The 19944-nt window shown below is 41.0% G+C and overlaps 1 protein-coding gene, 1 long non-coding RNA gene and 1 pseudogene across 7 annotated transcripts; 2 read left to right on the top strand and 1 right to left on the bottom strand.

Moving 5' to 3' along the window:
• Positions 1-1648: 1648 nt before the first annotated feature.
• Positions 1649-2354, top strand: LOC109688118 (cAMP-responsive element modulator pseudogene; annotated as a pseudogene).
• A 1704-nt stretch (positions 2355-4058) lies between these two features.
• On the bottom strand, positions 4059-9357 carry Znf572 (zinc finger protein 572). Of its 6 annotated transcripts, none has more exons than XM_020166390.2 (3): positions 9231-9357; positions 6277-6390; positions 4059-5636 (listed from the first exon to the last, which is right to left on the bottom strand). In XM_020166390.2, exons 2-3 carry the CDS (start codon positions 6353-6355, stop codon positions 4126-4128), a joined length of 1590 nt encoding a protein of 529 aa, XP_020021979.2. In that variant the 5' UTR covers positions 6356-6390; positions 9231-9357; the 3' UTR covers positions 4059-4125. The 6 variants fall into 6 exon arrangements, with proteins under 6 accessions (XP_020021979.2, XP_073925294.1, XP_073925295.1 ...); XM_074069193.1 differs by having other exon boundaries at positions 6201-6390; positions 9231-9271; XM_074069194.1 differs by lacking the exon at positions 9231-9357 and adding an exon at positions 9065-9224 and having other exon boundaries at positions 6201-6390.
• Positions 9358-9386: 29 nt separating this feature from the next.
• On the top strand, positions 9387-19720 carry LOC141421373 (uncharacterized). Its single transcript, XR_012445963.1, has 3 exons — positions 9387-9462; positions 10840-11027; positions 19492-19720. It is a non-coding gene; the product is annotated as an uncharacterized lncRNA (long non-coding RNA).
• The last annotated feature ends 224 nt before the right edge of the window (positions 19721-19944 follow it).

The following is a 19944-nucleotide window of genomic DNA, read 5'->3' as shown; positions in this document are numbered from 1 at the left end:
GCTTATACTCTCTCTACAACAAAATTAGAAATAAGGGCAAAATAGTTTCTGCTGGGTATTGAGGGGCGGGGTAGAGGGAGGGAGGGAGTGGGTGGTAAGGGAGGGGGTGGGGGCAGGGGGGAGAAATGAACCAAGCCTTGTATGCACATATGAATAATAAAAATGAAAAAAACAACAAATAAATAAATAAATAAATAATTCAAATCAATGATCCTTTTAAGCCCTCAGCAATGCATGAACCAATGGGGGAAAGCCATCTAATATTTTATACATTTAGGGGATTGCATTAGAAAGACTTTTAGCCTGATTTTGCTTTTATAAATGCAAATGTATGCAGAGCAGACAGATTGGGATCTGTACAATTTAGCAATGATCGAAACTTGTAATTTTTGAAAATGGGACAGATGTCCAGACCAGTTACATTAAAATGATTCTTATTGAAGAAGAAACCAAACCAAACAAACAATCCAGTTTCACTTCCTCCTTTAAATGGAAACAAATAAACAAAGCCACCACAAATTAGAATAAGTTAAAAAAAAAAAAAAAAGTAGAGTGAGGGAAGGGGTACCTAAGTTGGCCTCTATAGAATTTCATGATCTTCAGTTATCCCATGGCTTAGCTCTTCCACTAAGTCCACCCATCAGGGTGCTTTGCCATCCTTTCAATAAACTTTGTGCTTACTTTACTCTTAACTCCTGGTCCAGCACCTTCAATCACTGACTGTGCCAGGGCACGAACCTGGGGAACAATAATTCAGTATCGTAACACTCCTGCCTCAGGCTACTTCTATTTGAAAAACATATGAGCTGGGTGTGGTGGCACCAACCTGTAATACTAGTACTCCACAGGCTGACACAAGAGGATTCAGAGTTTCAGGCCAGACTGGGTTACATAGCGAAACCCTGTCTCAAAAATCAGGTGACATTTTTCAATTTGTTTCAATTAACAACAATGCCATTACCAGTTATTGAGACCCTGATATATTTTAGGCACTGTAACAGAAGCTTTGCAAACATTTAATCCTTACAGCAAGTTTTTTTTTTTTTTTTGCAAGTTAGGTATTATCTTCATTTTACAAATGAAGGCTCAGAGTGGTTACTTGACACCACAAGCTTCAGCCTTGCAACAGCAAACTCACAACTTAATTATCAAACACTATGGAACTATTAGTTGTCTATGGTTAAAAAAAAACTATAAAAACTTGCCTTGCCCTAAGAAAACTGAGCACTGGTGACCCACACCTATAATTCTAGGAGGCAAAAACCAGGAGGATCATGGTTCAAGGCCAGCCCAAGCAAATAGTTCATTAGACCCCATCTTGAAAATACTCAACACAAAATAGGGATGGCAGAGTGGCTCAAGTGATAGAGTGCCTGCCTAGCAAACATGAGGCCCTGAGTTCAAACCCCAGTACTGCCAAAAAAAAAAAAAAAAACCTGTCCTAGATATTACAGTTTAAGATAATTTGGGCAACATAAGGTAAGTTACAAAGGTGGAAAGACGCAGAGGTATGGGTCACATAAAAGTCATTGATGACCAACAATGATTTTTCCTTCTTAAAAGCAGAAAATCACCCCAAACATTTCTTAAAAACCTTTTCTTGTAAGTTTCTACTTTTTAAAAAATCCTATGAAAAGCTTTTTTTCCCTCCCCGAACGCCACCAGGGCCTGGCCTGCCAGCTCAGTGATGAGGAAACTGAACTTGCCCCAAGTCACATGGCTGCTGCCACAGGTGACATGCCAACTTACCAGATCCGAGCTCCAACTACCGCTTTGCCACAGAGGGTAGTGATGGCCACCTCACCAGGAAGTTTGCAGTCCCCAGCAACTAGCTGAAGAAGCAACACGTAAACGGGAGCTGAGGCTAATGAAAAACAGCTGCTAAAGAATGTCGACATCAAAAGAAAGAATATGTGAAGTGTCTGGAGAGTCGAGTTGCAGTGCTGGAAGTTCAGAACAAGAAGCTTATAGAGGAACTTGAAACCTTGAAAGACATTTGCTCTCCCAAAACAGATTAGTAGAAATATTTAACTATGAACTGATTACAATATGTACAGTTGCTTTTCAAAGCAATACAATATATAGCCGGCAAGAATAATGGCTTTTTTTCCTTTGTATCATTCATCTTACTTCCTAATCTCCAACATTCCTAAAATGCTTCACTCTATGTAGTTAATACTTAGCTATAACTTTCAATTTTTAAAAGAGACAAAAGTGTAAAAATGTATGTAACAAATTCTTAAAATGAACTATTTGTAAGACTTATTCAAATGCTACATATTTGTAGTTCCCAAACCCTGTGTCATGAAGAGTGTCCTATGCAATAGAAAGTTTTGTAGGTCTTTAAATGGTCACCTTAGGAAATGATGATCAAAGATAATGCATCCAGCAGTACAATAAAATTAAACCACAAAAAATACCTCAGGAAAGAATTGCAAGAAAATATATCTAATACTTATATGAGAATAGTCTAGAAATGAATTGATGGCATTTTCAGATTTTTATATTAGTGGCTTTGTAAAGAAAATATTGTATTGCTGTCCTTGAATGCCATAGTTGAAGACAGTTTTTAATAGAACCATGTTGGTTGCAATTTGTAGTGTTTGGTGCTTATTTAACTAGCTGAACATTTAAAAAAATAAAAAATAAAAAATCCTATGAAAAGACACAATTGCTTCATCAACCACAAGCATGAGAGATGAAATAATCCTCAGGCAACTTAATTACCTGCCTGCCACATCCTTCACAGCAGCCAGTCAGTCCTAACTGCCCCACATTCCTAACAGGCATCTCTATGCCCAAGGAGATTAAATCCTGGGCAACTCAGAGGAGTCTTGACCTTCTTCTACATCTACTTTTGCACTAGTAGGAACAAATGATGTATTAGGATATATGTAATACTTTCCAAAGCAACATTCCCAGTTACCAAATCCATAGACCAACTAGATCAGCAGGTTACCAATCCTGGAGCTAAGAAATCTCTATGTCCAAAGGCAAACTGTTCTTGGGCACTGCCTCAGGATTAGTGGGTTATTAGAAAAAGAACCTAATTCCTGATTAGACCAGGAATTGCATAATGAGAAAGTTTAGGGAAAAGGCTCTGCCAAAATTTAAAAACAGAATTCCAGGTCCTACCTCTTATTCTGGTTTTGGCCAATGACATCATCGTTGGTTAACCCAGGTGGCTGAACATAAACTAGAACATCCAATCTGCTGACTCAGTGCCTTTATATCCTACTATACTTCTGTTTTATTGCAATTCCTTTTGTACAGAAAAAAAAAAACAAAAAAACCCAGGGCACTTTCCTAAAGTTTTAAAGGAAGGACTTGTGAGTTTGTCAAAGAATGACGCTCTTGAAAGAACTATCCATGATAATACTTAATATAGCAGTCATTAGTCACATGTGGCTAAGCAGCACTCAGAAAGTGGCTAATGCAACTAAAGAACTGGATTTTAAATCCAGTTTTTAAATCCAGTTTTTAAATCCTTTTAAATATTCAGTCATTTATGCTGAATATTTCAGTAGCCACATATGGCTAGAGGGTATGATTATGTGCAGATCTAGATGATACAAAAGTTGATTTTTTTGGAAAATAAATCTGCATTTGGGCTGGTCATGGTGAGGCAGGAGGATTGCAAGTTTGAGGCCAGTCTAGACTATACAGTGAGCCCATCAAAAAATCAATCCCCCAAAATATACATTTGAAGAAAAACTAAACCTTTTCTTTCTTAAGTCCCAGTAAAATACATTATATCCTTCAGGCCAGTAATGATCTATTTCTACTCAGTAAGCCAAGAGAAAAATAAAGCAATCCCATGGCAACCCTAGCTTCAAGTTTTCATGTGTCCTTTTGCTTATTCCTGGAATTATTCTCATTTTCCTTTAAAGCTATTCCTATCTTACCTTAAATGAAAACAACAAAAACCTCCTCTTTCTTCATTCGTGGTGGTGTCTCTCACTATACCCTCAGGATCTGGGTCTTCCCATTTTCTAAACTGGTAGGTTGAGTTTTTCCAGATCTTTTGGCACACACACCAAAGAAACTCTAGAGCACAATGATGATAGAGAACTTTAATTATAATGGCTCAGTAAGGAAGAAAGAAAAACCACCAGACTCTGGAACTCAGGAAGATGAATTTGAGATTGACAATGAAGGGATGATGGCCATTTCCCCTGAACAGCTTTTCCAAGCCCATTTATGAGGAAACCTCACCACTTCAGGAACTTCTGAAGACTCTTCTATGTGAGTTTTCTGATGCTGACTGAGGTAGGCATTTCTGCTGAAGCATTTCTCACAGCTGGCACATTTGTAAGGCTTTTCTCCTATGTGGGTCCTCTGGTGCCTGATAAGGTTAAAGCTCTGACTGAAGCACTCACCACACTCGGGGCATTTATAAGGTCTCTCTCCTGTGTGTGTCCTTTGGTGAATTGCCAGGGTGGAGCTCTGACTGAAGGTTTTCCAGCACTTAGAACATCGGTAAGGCTTTTCACCTGTATGTGTTCTCTGATGTCTAATGAGGTGGGAGCTAAGACCAAAGCTCTTCCCACATACATAGCATTTATATGGTTTCTCTCCTGCTTGAACTCTATATTTTTCTATCACATTGCAGCTTTGATGCAAACTTTCTTCATATTTAGAATTTCTTTCAGATTTCTCTCCTGTGTGTGTTTTTTGGTGTGTTACAAGGTTTGAACTCCGACTAAAATTCTTCCCACATTCTGGACAGTGATAGGGTTTTTCTCCTGTATGTATTCTCTGATGCTTTATTAGAGTAGAATTACAACCAAAGCTTTTTCCACACTCATGACATTTGTATGGCTTCTCACCTGTGTGTGTCCGCTGGTGACGAATCAGGCTGGAACTCTGAGTAAAACTCTTTCCACAATCTGGGCATCTATAGGGTTTTTCTCCAGTGTGGGTTCTCTGATGTTCTACTAGAACATAGCTGTGACTGAAGCCTTTTCCACAAACAGAACACTCATACGGTTTTTCACCTGTATGTGAACGGTGATGCTGAATAAGGTGAGAGCTGCTACTGAAACTCCTTCCACACTCAGGACACTTATAGGGTTTCTCTCCTGTGTGAGTCCTCTCATGGATAATAAGATGGGAAGTATTGCTGAAGCTTTTCCCACAGTCAGCACACTGGTAGGGCTTCTCTCCTGTGTGTGTTCTTAGATGCTGAATCAGGTGAGAACTGTTACAAAAGCATTTCTCACACTCAGAGCATTTATAAGGCTTTTCTCCTGAGTGACTTCTCTGGTGAGTACGCAAATGAGAACTATTACCGAAACTTTTCCAACATTTAGGACATTTGTAGGGTTTATCTCCAAAGGATGAATTCAACTGGACAGAATCACTGTCATGTTCTCCTGGATCCCATTCCCTGTGGTGGGGTTTTTCCTCTTCTTTCCCTGTAGAATTTCTCCAAATCTCTGACTCGCCCTCATTCTCACAGGAATTGTGACACCAAATTTCATCTTCTACAGACCTTATCATTGGCACTTGTTTGGTGTCCTCATGCTTAGAATGCTGTAGACCACGTCCTTTACACCATTTTAGAGCTCTCCCTTTAAGCTCATCTGCCTCAGGATTATTGTGCTGAAGAGCTCCCAAATTATTCTTACTTTCATCTGCAAGAAGAAATAAATATTGTAAATATATTACATAACCTAATCTCTGCTGGACAAGAAAATTTTGAAATGTAGTGGAAGAGAAGTTATAACAATGTCAAACCTTATATTTTATAAAAAATAAAGTTTTTAAAGCTGTTTTAACTTCTTTTACTCTATGTTTTCACCAGTAGCAGGTGAATTTGTGTCATTATTAATAACACACATGAAGTGTTTTATCCATTGTCAGCAATTGCCAAAGGGAACCTTAATCTAAACATAAATGCATAAACTGAATTCTAGAAGACTTAAAAGAGAATTGGGAACTTGATTATGGTGAAACTGAATAGGATCCCATCTGAGGTGAAAACTACATAATAGCTTAGTTAAAATATGAACAAATGCAGAAATAACAACAGATACTATTAATTAAGAACTATGGCTCTTCATGTATTTCATTAATCGTAAAATCCACACAAGACAGTTATCATTCTTTTCTTAAAGATGAGAAAACTGAGGTTTGGGTTAACAACTTGCAAGTGACAGAGCACAGAATCAAATTAAGGTTTGTCTCACTGTAATAACCTGTTCTTTCTACATATTCTCAAGTACATCTTGTAACAAATGCTCCAAGCACTCAGTCATCTTCTTAATCCCTCACATGTAAAGGAGCTTTTAAAATTTTCCTTCTTTGTGAAGCCATCAGAATCTGGGAGCAACTGTTCTTTCCCTTGTTCCATCACAATGATCACAGTCAGGCTGGGGATCAGAAATCCTGTGGAAGGAAACACAAGTTGTGTTTGAAGTATTTATTTCAGTTTCTTCCTCCTTCCCTCCCAAGCACTACTGAAGAGGAAGACTGTCTTCAAACAGGGCTGTAAAACATAGAAAGCTGCCAATTAAAAGCTGTAAAGGGTTTACCACAAACAAGGCCATAAAGCATGAGAAATCAGCAATTAAAGCTAGACAAGAAAGTTCAGGATGGGGATAAAGGGCACCATGCAAACATAATCACCCATTCCCTCCTTCCTTTGTCTTCACCTGTAAATAAATGTTCCAAAGCAGGTCACCCCTGCTGTTCTTATCTAAACAACCTTAGGTCTCTAACTCACTACTAGTCCCCAATTAATCAGAGCACATTCCTTGCAACCTATGCCCTGCACTGCCTTTTAAATATTCTGTGAATCCTTTGTTCAGTGCTCAGACACAGTATGTGAATCCATCTGGGCCCTCTGGCGCAAAATAAAATCTGAGTTCTCCACTCCTCCAAGTGTCGCTTGGTTTTTTGTCTGACGGTATTTCCACAATACCACAACGTAACAGTCCTAAGCACAGAATGTTCTGTGAACCATAATGAAAATAAGAAACACAGCTCTTAGAAGTCTTTTTAGAAAAATCTTGTCCCAGATGCAGATGGTTAGAATTAAGAGTTAACCCAGCCACACGCCATGTCTGTAATCCTAGCTATTTGGGAGGCTCAGATCAGAAGGATCAAAGTTCAAGTCCAGTCCTGTCCTGGTAAAAGTTTGTGAGAACCCCATCTCAACCAGTAGCTGGGTGTGGTGGTATGGTACCTGTAATCCTAGCAACAGTAGGAAGCCTAAGATAGGAAGAATGCAGCCCGGGCTAGCCTGGGTAAAACGTGAGACCTCTATCTCCAAAATAACCAGAGCAAAAAAGGGAGCTGGTTGCTGTTGGCTCAAGCCTGTAATCCTAACTACTCAGGAGGCAGAGATCAGGAGGATCACAGTTCGAAGCTAGCCCAGGCAAATAGTTGGAGACCTTGTCTCAAAATCCCTTCCCAAAAATGGAACTGGTGGAGTAGGTCAAGGTGAAAGACCTGAGTTCAAGACCTCATACCTCAAAAAAGGGGTGGGGCAAGAAGAGTGGTTTAAGCAGTAGAGTGCCTGCTTAGCATGCTCAAAGCCATGAGTTCAAATCACAGTACCTACCAAAAAATAAAAAATGGAATAAACCCAGTTTATCTATTCTAAATTATTTACTATTATCATTTATATTATTTTTATAATTATCATGTTAAACATCTAAGGATCAAGTTTCAAAGATAGTGTGCATACTTACACTGTCTACTCGTAGCTTAGAAACTGTTATTTTAAAAAAATACTTTTTTGGAAAGGGCACCAATAATAAAACTTAAAAAGACTTCAAGGAATCCATATGCAGGTATAAGAAGCACCTAACATCTCGTGTGATCTCAGAAGCTAAGCAGGGTAGGGCCTGGTTAGTACTTGGATGGGAGAAGCACCACACAGAAATGACCTGGTTTGGTTTAGTTTCAGAAGAATCACTTTGCTTATTGCCAGGAGAATGAAATCTTCGAAGTCAATTCCAAAGGAAATGTTTACATGACCAGTAACAAGAAATCAGGAAAAATCAGGACCATAATAATTATAGACAATAACCCCGAAATATAAAAGGGAACAAAAAAGAGGAACTTTCTTCCTTGTTTAAGTGTGTCATAATCACAATATCCATTTCAGGCAAAAGTTTATTTTCTGGAGTCAACAACAATCCCTGACCTTCTTTAGGAACTAGAAAATAGTTCTGTATGAGTATGACATCTATTTCAGAATATAAACAATAACATAATTTGGGAGAAAATAAGAGCCTAAAAGGACAAAGGTACACATATTAAAAAAAAAAAAAAAAACCAGAAAACACTATATTTTTCTACTACTGTCAGGCAGCAAACTAATTAACTTGCACATATTTTTCATGTAACTCTCAGAATAGCCTGAGCTCTAGAAACAATTTTATACATTAAAAATGTATTAAGAGGGGCTGGAGGTGTAGCTCAAGTGGTTGCACGCATGTCTTGCGAGCTCAAAACCTTGAGTCAAACCCCAATACTACTAGGGAAAAAAAAAAGGCATTGAGAAAATGTCCCAAGGTCATACAAGCACAAAGTGGAACAGCAGGCCTAAGCCTCAAGCTGACTGGAAGTTGACTTTCACACCATCTGTTAAACTAGAGAAGGCAGCATGGCGCAAATGACCCTCACGACATCCTTCTTGACTGTTTTTGTTTGGTTACAAAACACATCTGTACTCCCAAACCTAATGCCACAGTGGGCCAGTCTTCGAGCACACCCAACATCTAGGGATCTGGTACAAAGGTGAAAGCAGTTTAATTCACACACATCCCCAGTATTTGAGTGAAAAACAAACAACCTTACACCTGAATGCAAAACAACAAGTTGCTCAAACCAAGTGATGTTTTGCTGAGCTACGCATTTCTATGCCAGTATTTACAAAGGGGGAGTCTGGGGAAGGTTCCCGTCCCCCAGCTTTCCCTAAAACACGATTGCGTTCGACAGTAAAAGCGCCCCTAGGAACACTGGCTCGGCAAAACGGCGGCCAACGCCGGCCACAGAGGGCACTGGGGTCTGTCCTTGCGATGTCACTGCAGGTGACTGGGGCGGGGGGAACCTGGGTTTGAAATCCTGGAAGAAGGCGCGGCATGCAGCCGGCGCGGGGAACCCGAGTCTCGGCGGCCGCGCTCCCGCGAGGGGCCGCATCCGCGCGGGGGAAGGCGCGGGACCCCCTCCGGGCCGTACGCGCCCGCGGCTGTCCTCCCGCCCCGGGAGGAACTCACTGTTCGGGGGGCATGCACACAAGGCACCCCGCAACCCCAGCAGTCCAGAAGGAAGGAGCCCCCGCCCATTCTGACCCCACCAACCCAGAACCTGAAACCCCCAGACCCGGAAGACAGGAACCGGAAGTTGCCGCACCACCCCAGGCCGGCTTTGCCGGAGCCTCTCTAGGAAACAGTGGTGGTCACGTCTCGTTGGTTGTAACCCTTAGCATCCTCCAGCAGGGGCGTGCAGGTGGGTTTTTCTTTCTTGTGCAGTGATCTGCTAACTGGGCTGCTCCTTCCTCTCACCTGACAGCCCAACCCTCCCCACCGTTGTTTGAACCTCAACCTGGTGCACGGGTAGGGCCTTTAAGTGCACGCTGGGAATCCCAGAGTCCGAAGATGGCCGTGGTAGGGATGGACAGAAGGCTGTTTATATTTGGGGGCTTTTAGGGACCCCCTTCCATCTGTCAGGGGCTGGGGTGGTCCAGGTCCCCACTTTTCCCATCCATCCTGGTTCCACCTGGTACCTATCCCAGATTGACGAAGCCGAATTTGCGTGCCAGGCGCTCAGCCTCGCCGTAACCCTGGGTCACTCGCACGGCCCAGCTGCTCACAGAATGGGGGTCCGAGCTGAGGCCCACCCCATTGGCAGGGGACCGACTAGGGCCAGGGCCAGGGCCAAGGTCAGGCTCAGCCAGAGCTCAGTCTGGGCGGGCCGCATGAAGGCGGGGCCTCATTGGAATTTATACGTTTCCTTGCCATCAGGGCGTCATCACGTTTATCATGTCATCATCATCAGCATCATTAGACTTCAAACCTCAATCCAGTATTTAAACTCCTATTGTTTCTGTTCCCACTGCCGTTAGCATGGATATTTCCCTGTCTGTGAAACAGTTGGAGAACTAAGCATCAATTTGTTTCCAAGGCTTATTAATTGGTTTCCAACCCTTATTAATTAATTAGTTAATTAATTAATGACACATGGAGAAATTTACCCACACTGTTACTTGTTGGAAAGAAGAAATATACCTCATAGACTGGATCATTTGGGCCAGGGGGCCATAAAACTTGCTCTATGGCCCAGATGTCAACTATTGCATTTAATGCTTGTGGGCCTTACAGTTTCTGTTGCACATACTCAACTCTGCCACAGCAGACAGAGGGCAGCCATATGAGGAAATAGGCTCCAAAAAGTTTTTTATGGTGCTAGGGTTTGAAGTCAGAGCCCCTCACCTGCTAGGCAAGCTTTCTGCCACTTGAGCCACACTCCTGGCCCTTTTAGTTTGTTTATTTTTCAGATAGGGTCTTATGCTTTTGCCTGGGTTGAACTTGGACCTTGGTCATCCTACCTGAGCCTCCTGAGTAGCTAGGATTACAGGTATGTGACACCACACTTGGCCCCAATAAAATTTTATTTACCAAAACATACAGCCTGCCCTCTAGCTGACCTCTGCCCTAGCTAAGGGGATTTCAGGTATCATATTAAAAGTACTCCCTGACTTCTCACTGCCTACCATACAATGAAAGAGAAGATAGAGAAGGTTAAAGAACCAACTCTTGAATAATATATTCAATCTATGACCTGCTGCATTGGAAAATAATTTTTCCTACATCCCCTCCTTTCCAGATGGCAAATGATGTTAAAAATGCAGACATGGCTTCTGAGAAAAGATCAAATATCAGGTACTGCCAGAAAAATACAGCCCTGAAGCACTACAGGTCTTCAGGGTATGTCTTGGAGAACTTCTCTGCTAAAGGATGGAATGCCAAAAAGTCTTAAGAACCTTGACCCAGCAGCAATACAAGGAAGCTAAGGTAGGAAAGTGTTAATATCATGAAGATTTGTGAAGATAGCTTTTGTCTGGCAGAGCGGAATATATATTGACACACCAAAAACATCAAGATTTCTGAAAGCATTATGTTACCTGAGACTGATAGGCACAGAGACAGTAAAAATAAAGTCTTAAAAACTTTTTTGAAGTCTCCAAAATGAGAAGTCTCAAAAAGTTTCCTGGCAGGAAGCAAGTTAAGAAAACTACTCAGCCACAAATGTGGGATACTAATTAATAAGTTAATATCCAAATTTCAGGATCTTTCTGTTCTTTTCTTGCTTTCTTTTATTTCTTTTGGTCTTTTGAGACAGGGTCTCACTATGTAGTTCAGGCTGGTCTTGAACTCAGTCTTCTGCCTCAGCCTTCTGAGTGCTGGGCAGTCAGTATGTACTACCACACCCAGATCAATTTGACCTCATTCTGACCTCTGTGTTCCTACCACTAGATGCTAAACAGCTTGTGGTTCTCAGCACACAACTTGCTTTTTCATTCCTCTGTGCTTGACTCTCTGCCACAGTGTCACTGTCTCTGTCACCTCACTTTTGCTCCTTTCCCCTATGTCTCATCTGTCCATATAGAAAACATCAACTTCTCTTCATCTCAGCCCAAGTGTCATCTTGCGGAAAGATGAGTATGTGTAAAGGTAGTGCTTGAGCTTGAACTTAGGGCTTCGAGCTTGCTAGGGAGGTTCTCTAACACTTGAGCCACACATCCAGCCCTTTTGGAGATAGGATCTCACATTTTGCTCAGGCCAGTCTGGACCTCCTATATTTAGCTTCCTACCATAGCCAGGTTGACAGGTACACACCACCACACCCAGATCTTTTCCATTGAGATGGGATCTAACAAACCTTTTTGCCCAAGCTGGCCTGGAATTATGGTTCTCACAATCTCAGCCTCTGAAGTAGCTAGGATTGCAGGCATGAGACATTGGCACCCAGCTTCTTGCAGGAAGATTTTAACCCTTTTCCCTACCCAATCTGTATCCTGTTTATTATTTTGTGTTCTACGTGTCTTAGGTGTGGAACCAATTAATAAACTTGTGAAACCAACTAGAATATCTGACCCAGGTATGAGATTGGAATCAAAATCACCAGCTGTCACTAGTTAAGTTCAATTACAGAGTTGGCCTCAGGTCAAAGGCTTCCTGCTCCACCCCGTGCATTAGACTGGCTTGACTTCTTATTTGCATGGAAGAAATTTTTGCCCAGGCAATCTTGCTGAGCTTATGCACAAGAATCAGAGAGCAGGTGGTAAGTGCTCTGTGGGCAGGAAAATTATAGAGAATCCAGGGAGGGCTGAATAACCCAAATGTTCAGTCTTTCCTGCTCCATTGCACTCATCAAAGGGATAAGGATATTGGCGATAGAATGAAAGACAAAACATACCTTCTACTTTTTTTTTTTTTTCAGTAGCACCCAGGTTTGAACTCAGGGACTTGTGCTTTGTAGGCAGGCACTTACCACTTGAGCCACACCTCCAGGCCTTTTTGCTTTAGTTATATTTCTAATAATAGAGTCTAATGTTTTTTGCCCTGGCCAGCCTAGACTACAATCCTCCTATTTATGCCTCACACATAGCTGGGATGACATGTATGCACCACCTTCCCCAGCTTATGGGCTGAGATGGGGTCTTACTAACTTTTTGCCCAGGCTGGCCTTGAACTGCAAATCTCCTGAACTTTGCCTCCCAAATAGCTGGGATTACAGATGTGAGCCATTGTGCCTCCTACCTTTTACTAGTGATACAGTAAGGTTAGGCAGGAAGTTGGGAAACCTGATAGCTGAAACAGTATCTTGGATGTTGGTTTAAAAAATTATATCTTGGCCTGCTGATATTAATATAATGACTTATGACATATGGCAGGGTCTTGCTGACCTCCACCCCTACCCCAGCCCTCAGAAAAATAACAGCCCTGATATGACCATCCAAGGCCAAAAACTCAGCCGTCTGATGTGTGGGAGGAGTTAATGATACATAACCCAGTTTCCCAAGAATGACCACCCCTATGCCTACAGTCCCCAATAAAATTTAAGGCCTTGGGATCTTCAGCATCACTGCTCCTTCTTGAACCTGCCCACCCTTCCATCTGGGGGTGCTTTGCTTTCACTTTGCCCTGTATCAATAGACCTTTCTCCTGCTAAGTCTCCCCTGTGTCCATCCTTCAGTTCTTTCTCTGATGAGACCAAGAACCTTCTGACTCTCTGAATCTGGTGATACCATTTGTAGGAAAACAGCTCCTCTTTTATGGGGCTGGAGGAAGGTGGGGAACAGAAAAGAATGGCTTTCTTTTACATCCGTAGTCTTCTTGAGATGACATTCCATAAATATCTTTGAGTGAATTCAAAAAGGAATAAATGAATAAAGTTGTTCACCACCTAGTCCTACACTGTGGTAGGTGGCAGGGCTGTGTCACCCAGGTTAGCTGGTAAGCAAGCTGAGCACAGGAATCAGGGTGTTGTTCGTGCGCTTCAAGCACATAGCCTGTAGTAAGATGTAATAAATAAACTCGTTGAGTACCGTGTCTGAAAGGCATTGAGCACATATCCTATTGTGAAGCATGGAGAATTTGTCAAGTCCCTTTATTTCTCCTGCCATTTTCTGTTTTCTTGGTTCTTTAATTCATTTATTTAGCAAATAATTACTGTTTCCTGAGAGTCAAGCTACACAGACATTTGTGTAGACAACCCTGATTCCTGGGTGGCTAACACAGGGCACTAGAAAGTAAATTTCTGCCTTTCCTAGTCTCTGTTTTTAGGCATTAGCGTCAATGAGAATGATAGCTGAAACTTTGCTAATACAGGTCCTATAAGAGTATTTTTAGCTTAAAGTTTACAGACTACTTGACTTAGAATATTTAAAACTGTAAGGACTTCACCATTTGCTTAAAATATGTCTACGGCAGGCGGGCCCACGATGGATGGAACTGCTTAGTGATGTCTTCAAGGGATCAGGACATTTCCTTTCTTCCCCTTCACCATCCTCAACATGCTGGTGACATCTCCCCTTAGGTTTCTCATCATGTGACTGCAACAAATCCTCCCATCACATCTTAACACCATAGAATCCAAGGCAAAGAAAGAGGGCAAAGGGGGCATCATTTTCACCTCATAGGAGTCTCATTTAGGAGAAATATATATAAAAAAGGGAAAAGTAAACTTCTCCTTCTATCTCATTGGCCGGAACTTACTAAACCAATCACTGCCCCAGGGGTATGGGACTGCCATGGTCGGCTGAGGTCGATCATGTTTCATCCTCTGGATCTGATCACAAAGCTGCATAAATCAGTCAAAAGGAGAGGCTGGCAGCGGAGCAAGTATGCAAATATCTGCTACAACAGACCCAAGCAGAGATCATAGGAGAAGCTTCTGAGCAGAGGTGTCCACAAGTTCTTTGCAGGGCATGGGGCCTGAGATGACCTCTCTATATAACTCAAATTCATTTACCTTCACTCCTTTGGAGCACAAACTTCTCCCAAATTTGCCCTAGAGTTTCCCATAAAGAGGCACTACATTATTGTGTTTTATCTGTAACATCAACAAAATTATAATGTCAAAACCATGGAGAAAGAACTTGGCAGGAATTCAGCTTCCAGGGGAGCTTCTGTGCAGATTCCAACTGTGTGCCTGGATCGTTTTCTTCTGGGATTGCAAGAGTGTAAGCATTCTGCAGCTTTTCCACCCTTATCTTGTCTGTTAAGTCCCCAGGAATTTACTAATTTAGCATGTTCGTTTTCTACAAACTAGCTTCGTACATGCCTTTCTCCTTCTGACCAACTTTAAGCATGCAATACCTACTAGTGCTAGACATTAGGAAAAAGAGACCACCAGGACTTTTGCCATTGGGAAAGGCTGTGGTGTGTGAATAGGAAAAGCACTATACAGCATGGAAGGTGTTGAAACAAGAAAAATTAAAAAATTCCTCTGGCCCCACAGGGAGCAGACTCTCTGCCTCTGGAGCAAAGGAAATGCTTTGCAGATGAGCTCAATGGGCATTTGAAGGATGAACAGGACTTTGCTGGTTCTACTGGATGAAAAGACACCAGGCAAAGGACACAGTGCTTGAACAGGTGCAGAGGTCATGGAGGTCAGTTGTTTGGAGAATGGTCGAGTATCCAGGGTTTAAGGTAAATATGATATATAACAGAAGAAGAGGCAGAAGCAGGCAGGAAGAGGACAAATATTAATGAATCTCCTAGGCTAAGATGAGAAACTAAACTCAAATCAACAGGAAATAGGAAGTCAATTCAATTGGTATTTTTAAGTGTGGTTGATAAAGTGGCAATAGGGAAGACTCAGCAGATTTACAATAATCTGAGTAAGAGCTGATAAGATTAGGGACTAGAGTCATGGCAGTCAAATCTGAGGATAGATTTCAAGAACGTTCTAGCTGAGAATTCATAGACTTTGGAGGACAGATTCATGTGGGAGGTAAGGGAAAGAACTAGCTGCATGTGAGGGTACCAGAAGATCACAAAATAGGAAACCATGGGAAATTGCATTGTAATGTTCTAGAAGGTCTTTAATGTAGAACTAGCAATGGGAAAATATATACAAGTACACCCTTCAGAATGCCCCTCTGACTAACATTTTCCAATAGAATACTTCCTTTTTATCATTCAAAATTTGTAGGATTCATGAGAATGTATGAGACTTCTTTTTGGGATGATGAAATGTTATATAATTAGATAATGGTGATAGTTGCACAATTCTGGGGATATACTGGAAGCCACTAAGTAAATTCTATATTGATAAGGTTGTTACAAAAATGTGTAGAATGTGCATATATCTCAATATGTTTATGTGAGGAAATATACACATCTATATCCCCAAACTCAATAAACTGATTTTAACAAAATGACAAGGAAGTCTTGAGTTACATTCTAAATACAAATGCTAAAACATTGAAACTATTATAGATTGTGCATTCTTAATGAGTTTATTTTTTTGGCAAGGGGACAAAAAGTGCTTAGTGGGATGAGGGATGAAAAATATTCTTTTTATGCCTAAAGCACAGAAATACACAGGAATCTTAAATATGCAGTTACAACTGTTATATTTTTATAGGTAAAATGTTAGAAAAAAATGCCTAAAAAGATGAAGGGGACAGTCAGTAATGATGAGAAGGCTGAGAAGCACTGCTTCTCATATCAACACACAACACGTCCATGTTATACAATGGCATCATAGGAGAGGCTGTGTTCCTGCTGACCAAGCAACTATTCAACAAACATACTGTGTGGGGATCATAAAGCAAATTTGATGTATTTTATATTCTAACATTATAAGCATTTATTTGCTTACACATAAATAATTAATTACTTTAGTTGTACATTAGGAAATCATTTGGAGTGCTATAGTTTGGATCTAGAATGTCCCCCAAAGGTCTGGGTGTCAAAGATTTAGACAACATCTTGGTGGCATTGGGAGGAGATGGAAACTTCAAGAGGCAGGGACTATGGGAGGTCTTCTGGTTATTGGACATGCCCTTGAGGTGGATAGTAGGACCTGTTCTTCCTCTTTTTCACTTCTGGACATGAAGTGAGTGGTTTTGCTCTGACATTATGCGCTGCCTTGCCCCAAACCAAAAGCAAAGAGCCCAAGTAAGCATGGAATGAAACTTCCCAAACTGAGCTGAAGCAGTCCTTTTCTCTTAATAATCTGAATTATCTTAGTATTTCTTACAGTAATGGGAAGCTGATGACTAACACAGGGAGGTTTGGAGTTGACTGTAATGTGTTATAATTTTTCCTATGTGAAATAATGAGAAATGGGATCCAGTTAGTATTTTCACAATGAATCTCTGATTATCAGGAACAAATGATTACACTTAGGTGGGAGCTGCCTGAATAGGGTTGCGGGAGTCAATGATCCAGAGCTAATAGTTTCTGCCATGACAGAAACCAGAGAAGCAAAACAGAGACCAAAGACTCTAGAGCAGAAAGTAGAGAGGATGCAGAGAAGACAGAAGGTTCAAGTCTAAGGAACACCGGCTTATACGGGAAAAGAAGCAGAGAGGAACCTGTGAGAAAAACCTCCGGAGAGCCTGAGGAACAGAAGATACAGCAGAGAGCAGAGGCCTACACGTCAAAGGAACAGTGTTAAAATGTAGAGGGGGTCAAATAGACCCTCATCTCAATCTTTTACTAAAATAAATTCCAACTAGATTGATGATGAAACAAGTAACTATCAAAAATACAAAGAGAAAGGGAGACTTTCAGAATAATCATGGCCAGATAATGGTGGTGCAAATTTGTAATCCCAGCAATCATGAGGTAGATGGCAGGAAGAGCAAGAGTTCAAGGCCAACCTGGGCTACATAGCAAGAACCTGTCTCAGAAACAAAGCAAAGCAAAACAAAACAATAATAAAACACAATAATCTTGAATTGGAGAAGGCCTCTCTAAAGAGAGCAAAACACTGTAAATAAATACCATTTTTTCAGCCTGGAAAAAAATAACCATACTATAAATAAAGTCAAAGGAAAAATGCATAATCTGATTTGGAAACAAATCACAGACAAGGGGTTACTTTACTTACTATAGTAGAGGGCTTAACCCATGTAAGGAGTACAATCTAATAAAAGATAGACAAAAGACATGAAGAGAGAATACATAGAAAAAAAAGAGTAAGTAGCTCTTAAATTGTGACATAACTTTCAACCCACAGATAAGCAAAGTTTAAACAATGGAGCAGCACACAATGCTGACCAGGTTGTAGAGAAAGACATACCTCATTGCTGGGCAGGAGGGTGAGAGACACCTCTATTTTTTTTCTATCAAAATTACCACTTCTGTGGAAAAGTCTTCAGACATACATATGAAAAAAGTTCTGACTGCAAGTGGAAAGTTCTCAAAACATTACTACAGGGAAAAAAGGAGAAGAATGTATTGATAGCATTCTATTATGGAGAAAATATGACAAATTCAGATCTAACTTCCTTGGTTTGTTTTTTTTTTTTTTTTGTCATGAAAAAACTCTACAAAGATAATAGAATTGAGTAACAGTGTTTACACATTGGAGATGAATGATGACAGATGCTAAGTGGGCAACAGAGATATTTTTCCCATTATCTATCTCTGTGTCTCTTAACACGTCAACAATACCACTCTTAGATCCAGCCAAAGTGACTTTAGCTTTAGAAAACCTCACATAGCTACCACCATTCCCAGATCAAAGTATCTACACAGCCAAGGGAACATGGCCAGGATGATTTGACTCCTACGTGTAACCAATCTGGGGTAGATAGAACAAAGTCTAGGATTGTACTTCTCTTACGTTAACTCAGGGCCATGCTTTTCTTAGCCATATTAAATGCTCAGGATTCTACACTGTGTCAGCAGGTGGCTCCAGAGGCAGCTGTTTGGTAAAACTGCAGCAAAATGAGTTATGCTGCAGAGCAAGCCAATTCTGCATAATCCCCAAGAATCTGTCTGCAAACATTAAAATAAAGCAATATTGTACCAATTAGATTTAACTCAAATAAACCTGGTATAACAGGATTATGAGCATGGATACTCTAATATGAACAATTTGTAATTAATTATGAGAGAGAGAGAGAGAGAGAGAAAGAGGGAAAGAGAGAGAGAGAGATTGAGAGATTGAAAGAGAGATTTTTCTAGGTGTCAAATATCATCCTTCAGAATGTGAAGAGTCCCTTTTCCCCCTTGGCCAAAGAATTCCTCCAAAGTTAGTTGTCTTCAAATGTCCTCATCCTGGTACCCAGTCCACTGCAAGCCAGTCTCCCTCTAGAAGACAAAAGATCGTGATTAGATAGTCCTAGTTGCAGGCTGTATAGGAAGGAGAATTCCAATTCCTGGGGCCACTTCTAGTTTTTGGAGCCATAAACTGATCTCTAATTATGCAGGATCCTGGTAGAAGAGGACACCAGGTGGAAACTTGAGGTTTGACTACACATTATGAGGTTTGGCCTAAGGTGAAGACAGCTTATTTAATCCTTCCTTCCTTTCTTCCTTCCTTCCTTCCTTCCTTCCTTCCTTCCTTCCTTCCTTCCTTCCATTATTTGTTTCTTTCATTCTCTCATTCTTTCTTTCTTCTTGTGCTAGGGAATCAAACCCAGAGCCTCAGAAATTCTAGGCAAGAACTGCCACTAGACAACATCCCCTAAACATACTGGAAATCAGGATGAGTACTCCTCAAAACTGAAAATGGCAAAATTTCTCTGAGATATCTTTCCATTCTTTTCTGATAACAACCCCCACCTCCAACTTTGCACCCTTCTTCCAATTTCAGGTCAATTGACCATTAGTGAGCAACTACACGTGTCCATCTTATTTAGCTGCCTGTGTTGTATCTTTGGAGGGGGGGTGGGAGGGGACTTGGGGCTAGAAATAGAATTCAGTGCTTCGCACATGCTAAATACGAACTCTACCACTGAGTTATACCCCAACCCACCCCTGTCCTTTGTTTCTTACCCTATCCCTGTAGGTGCTGATATCCTCAATGGTGACGGTCAAACAGTATCTGTGGAATTACAGTCAGCCCTCCACATGCCTGGGTTCTGCATCCTCAGGTTCAACCAACTGCAGATTGAAAATAAACAAAAACCATTGCATCTGTACTGAACACATGCAGACTTTTTTCTTGTCATCATTCCCTAAACAATACACTATACAGAGTACCTGCATCACATTGACATTGTACTGTAAGTAATCTAAAGATGATTTAAAGTATAAAAAGGATGTGCCATAGGTTATATGCAAACACTGCATTATTTTATATAAAGGACTTAGCATCTGTGGACTTGGGTATCTGTGGAGGTCCCAGGAATGTCCCTCACAGATACTAATGGCAAGTGTATGAAGGAAAGAAAATAGAATAGTGTTTGGTCAGTGCCTGCCACAGCCTACATACCATCCTATACATTCTCTTACCTCACAA

The sequence above is a fragment of the Castor canadensis genome, chromosome 3 (genome assembly GCF_047511655.1).
Source record: "Castor canadensis chromosome 3, mCasCan1.hap1v2, whole genome shotgun sequence".
NCBI classification, from domain to species: domain Eukaryota; kingdom Metazoa; phylum Chordata; class Mammalia; order Rodentia; family Castoridae; genus Castor; species Castor canadensis.
Note: the sequence above shows the minus strand (reverse complement) of the source record. Positions and strands in the feature narration are given on the sequence as shown.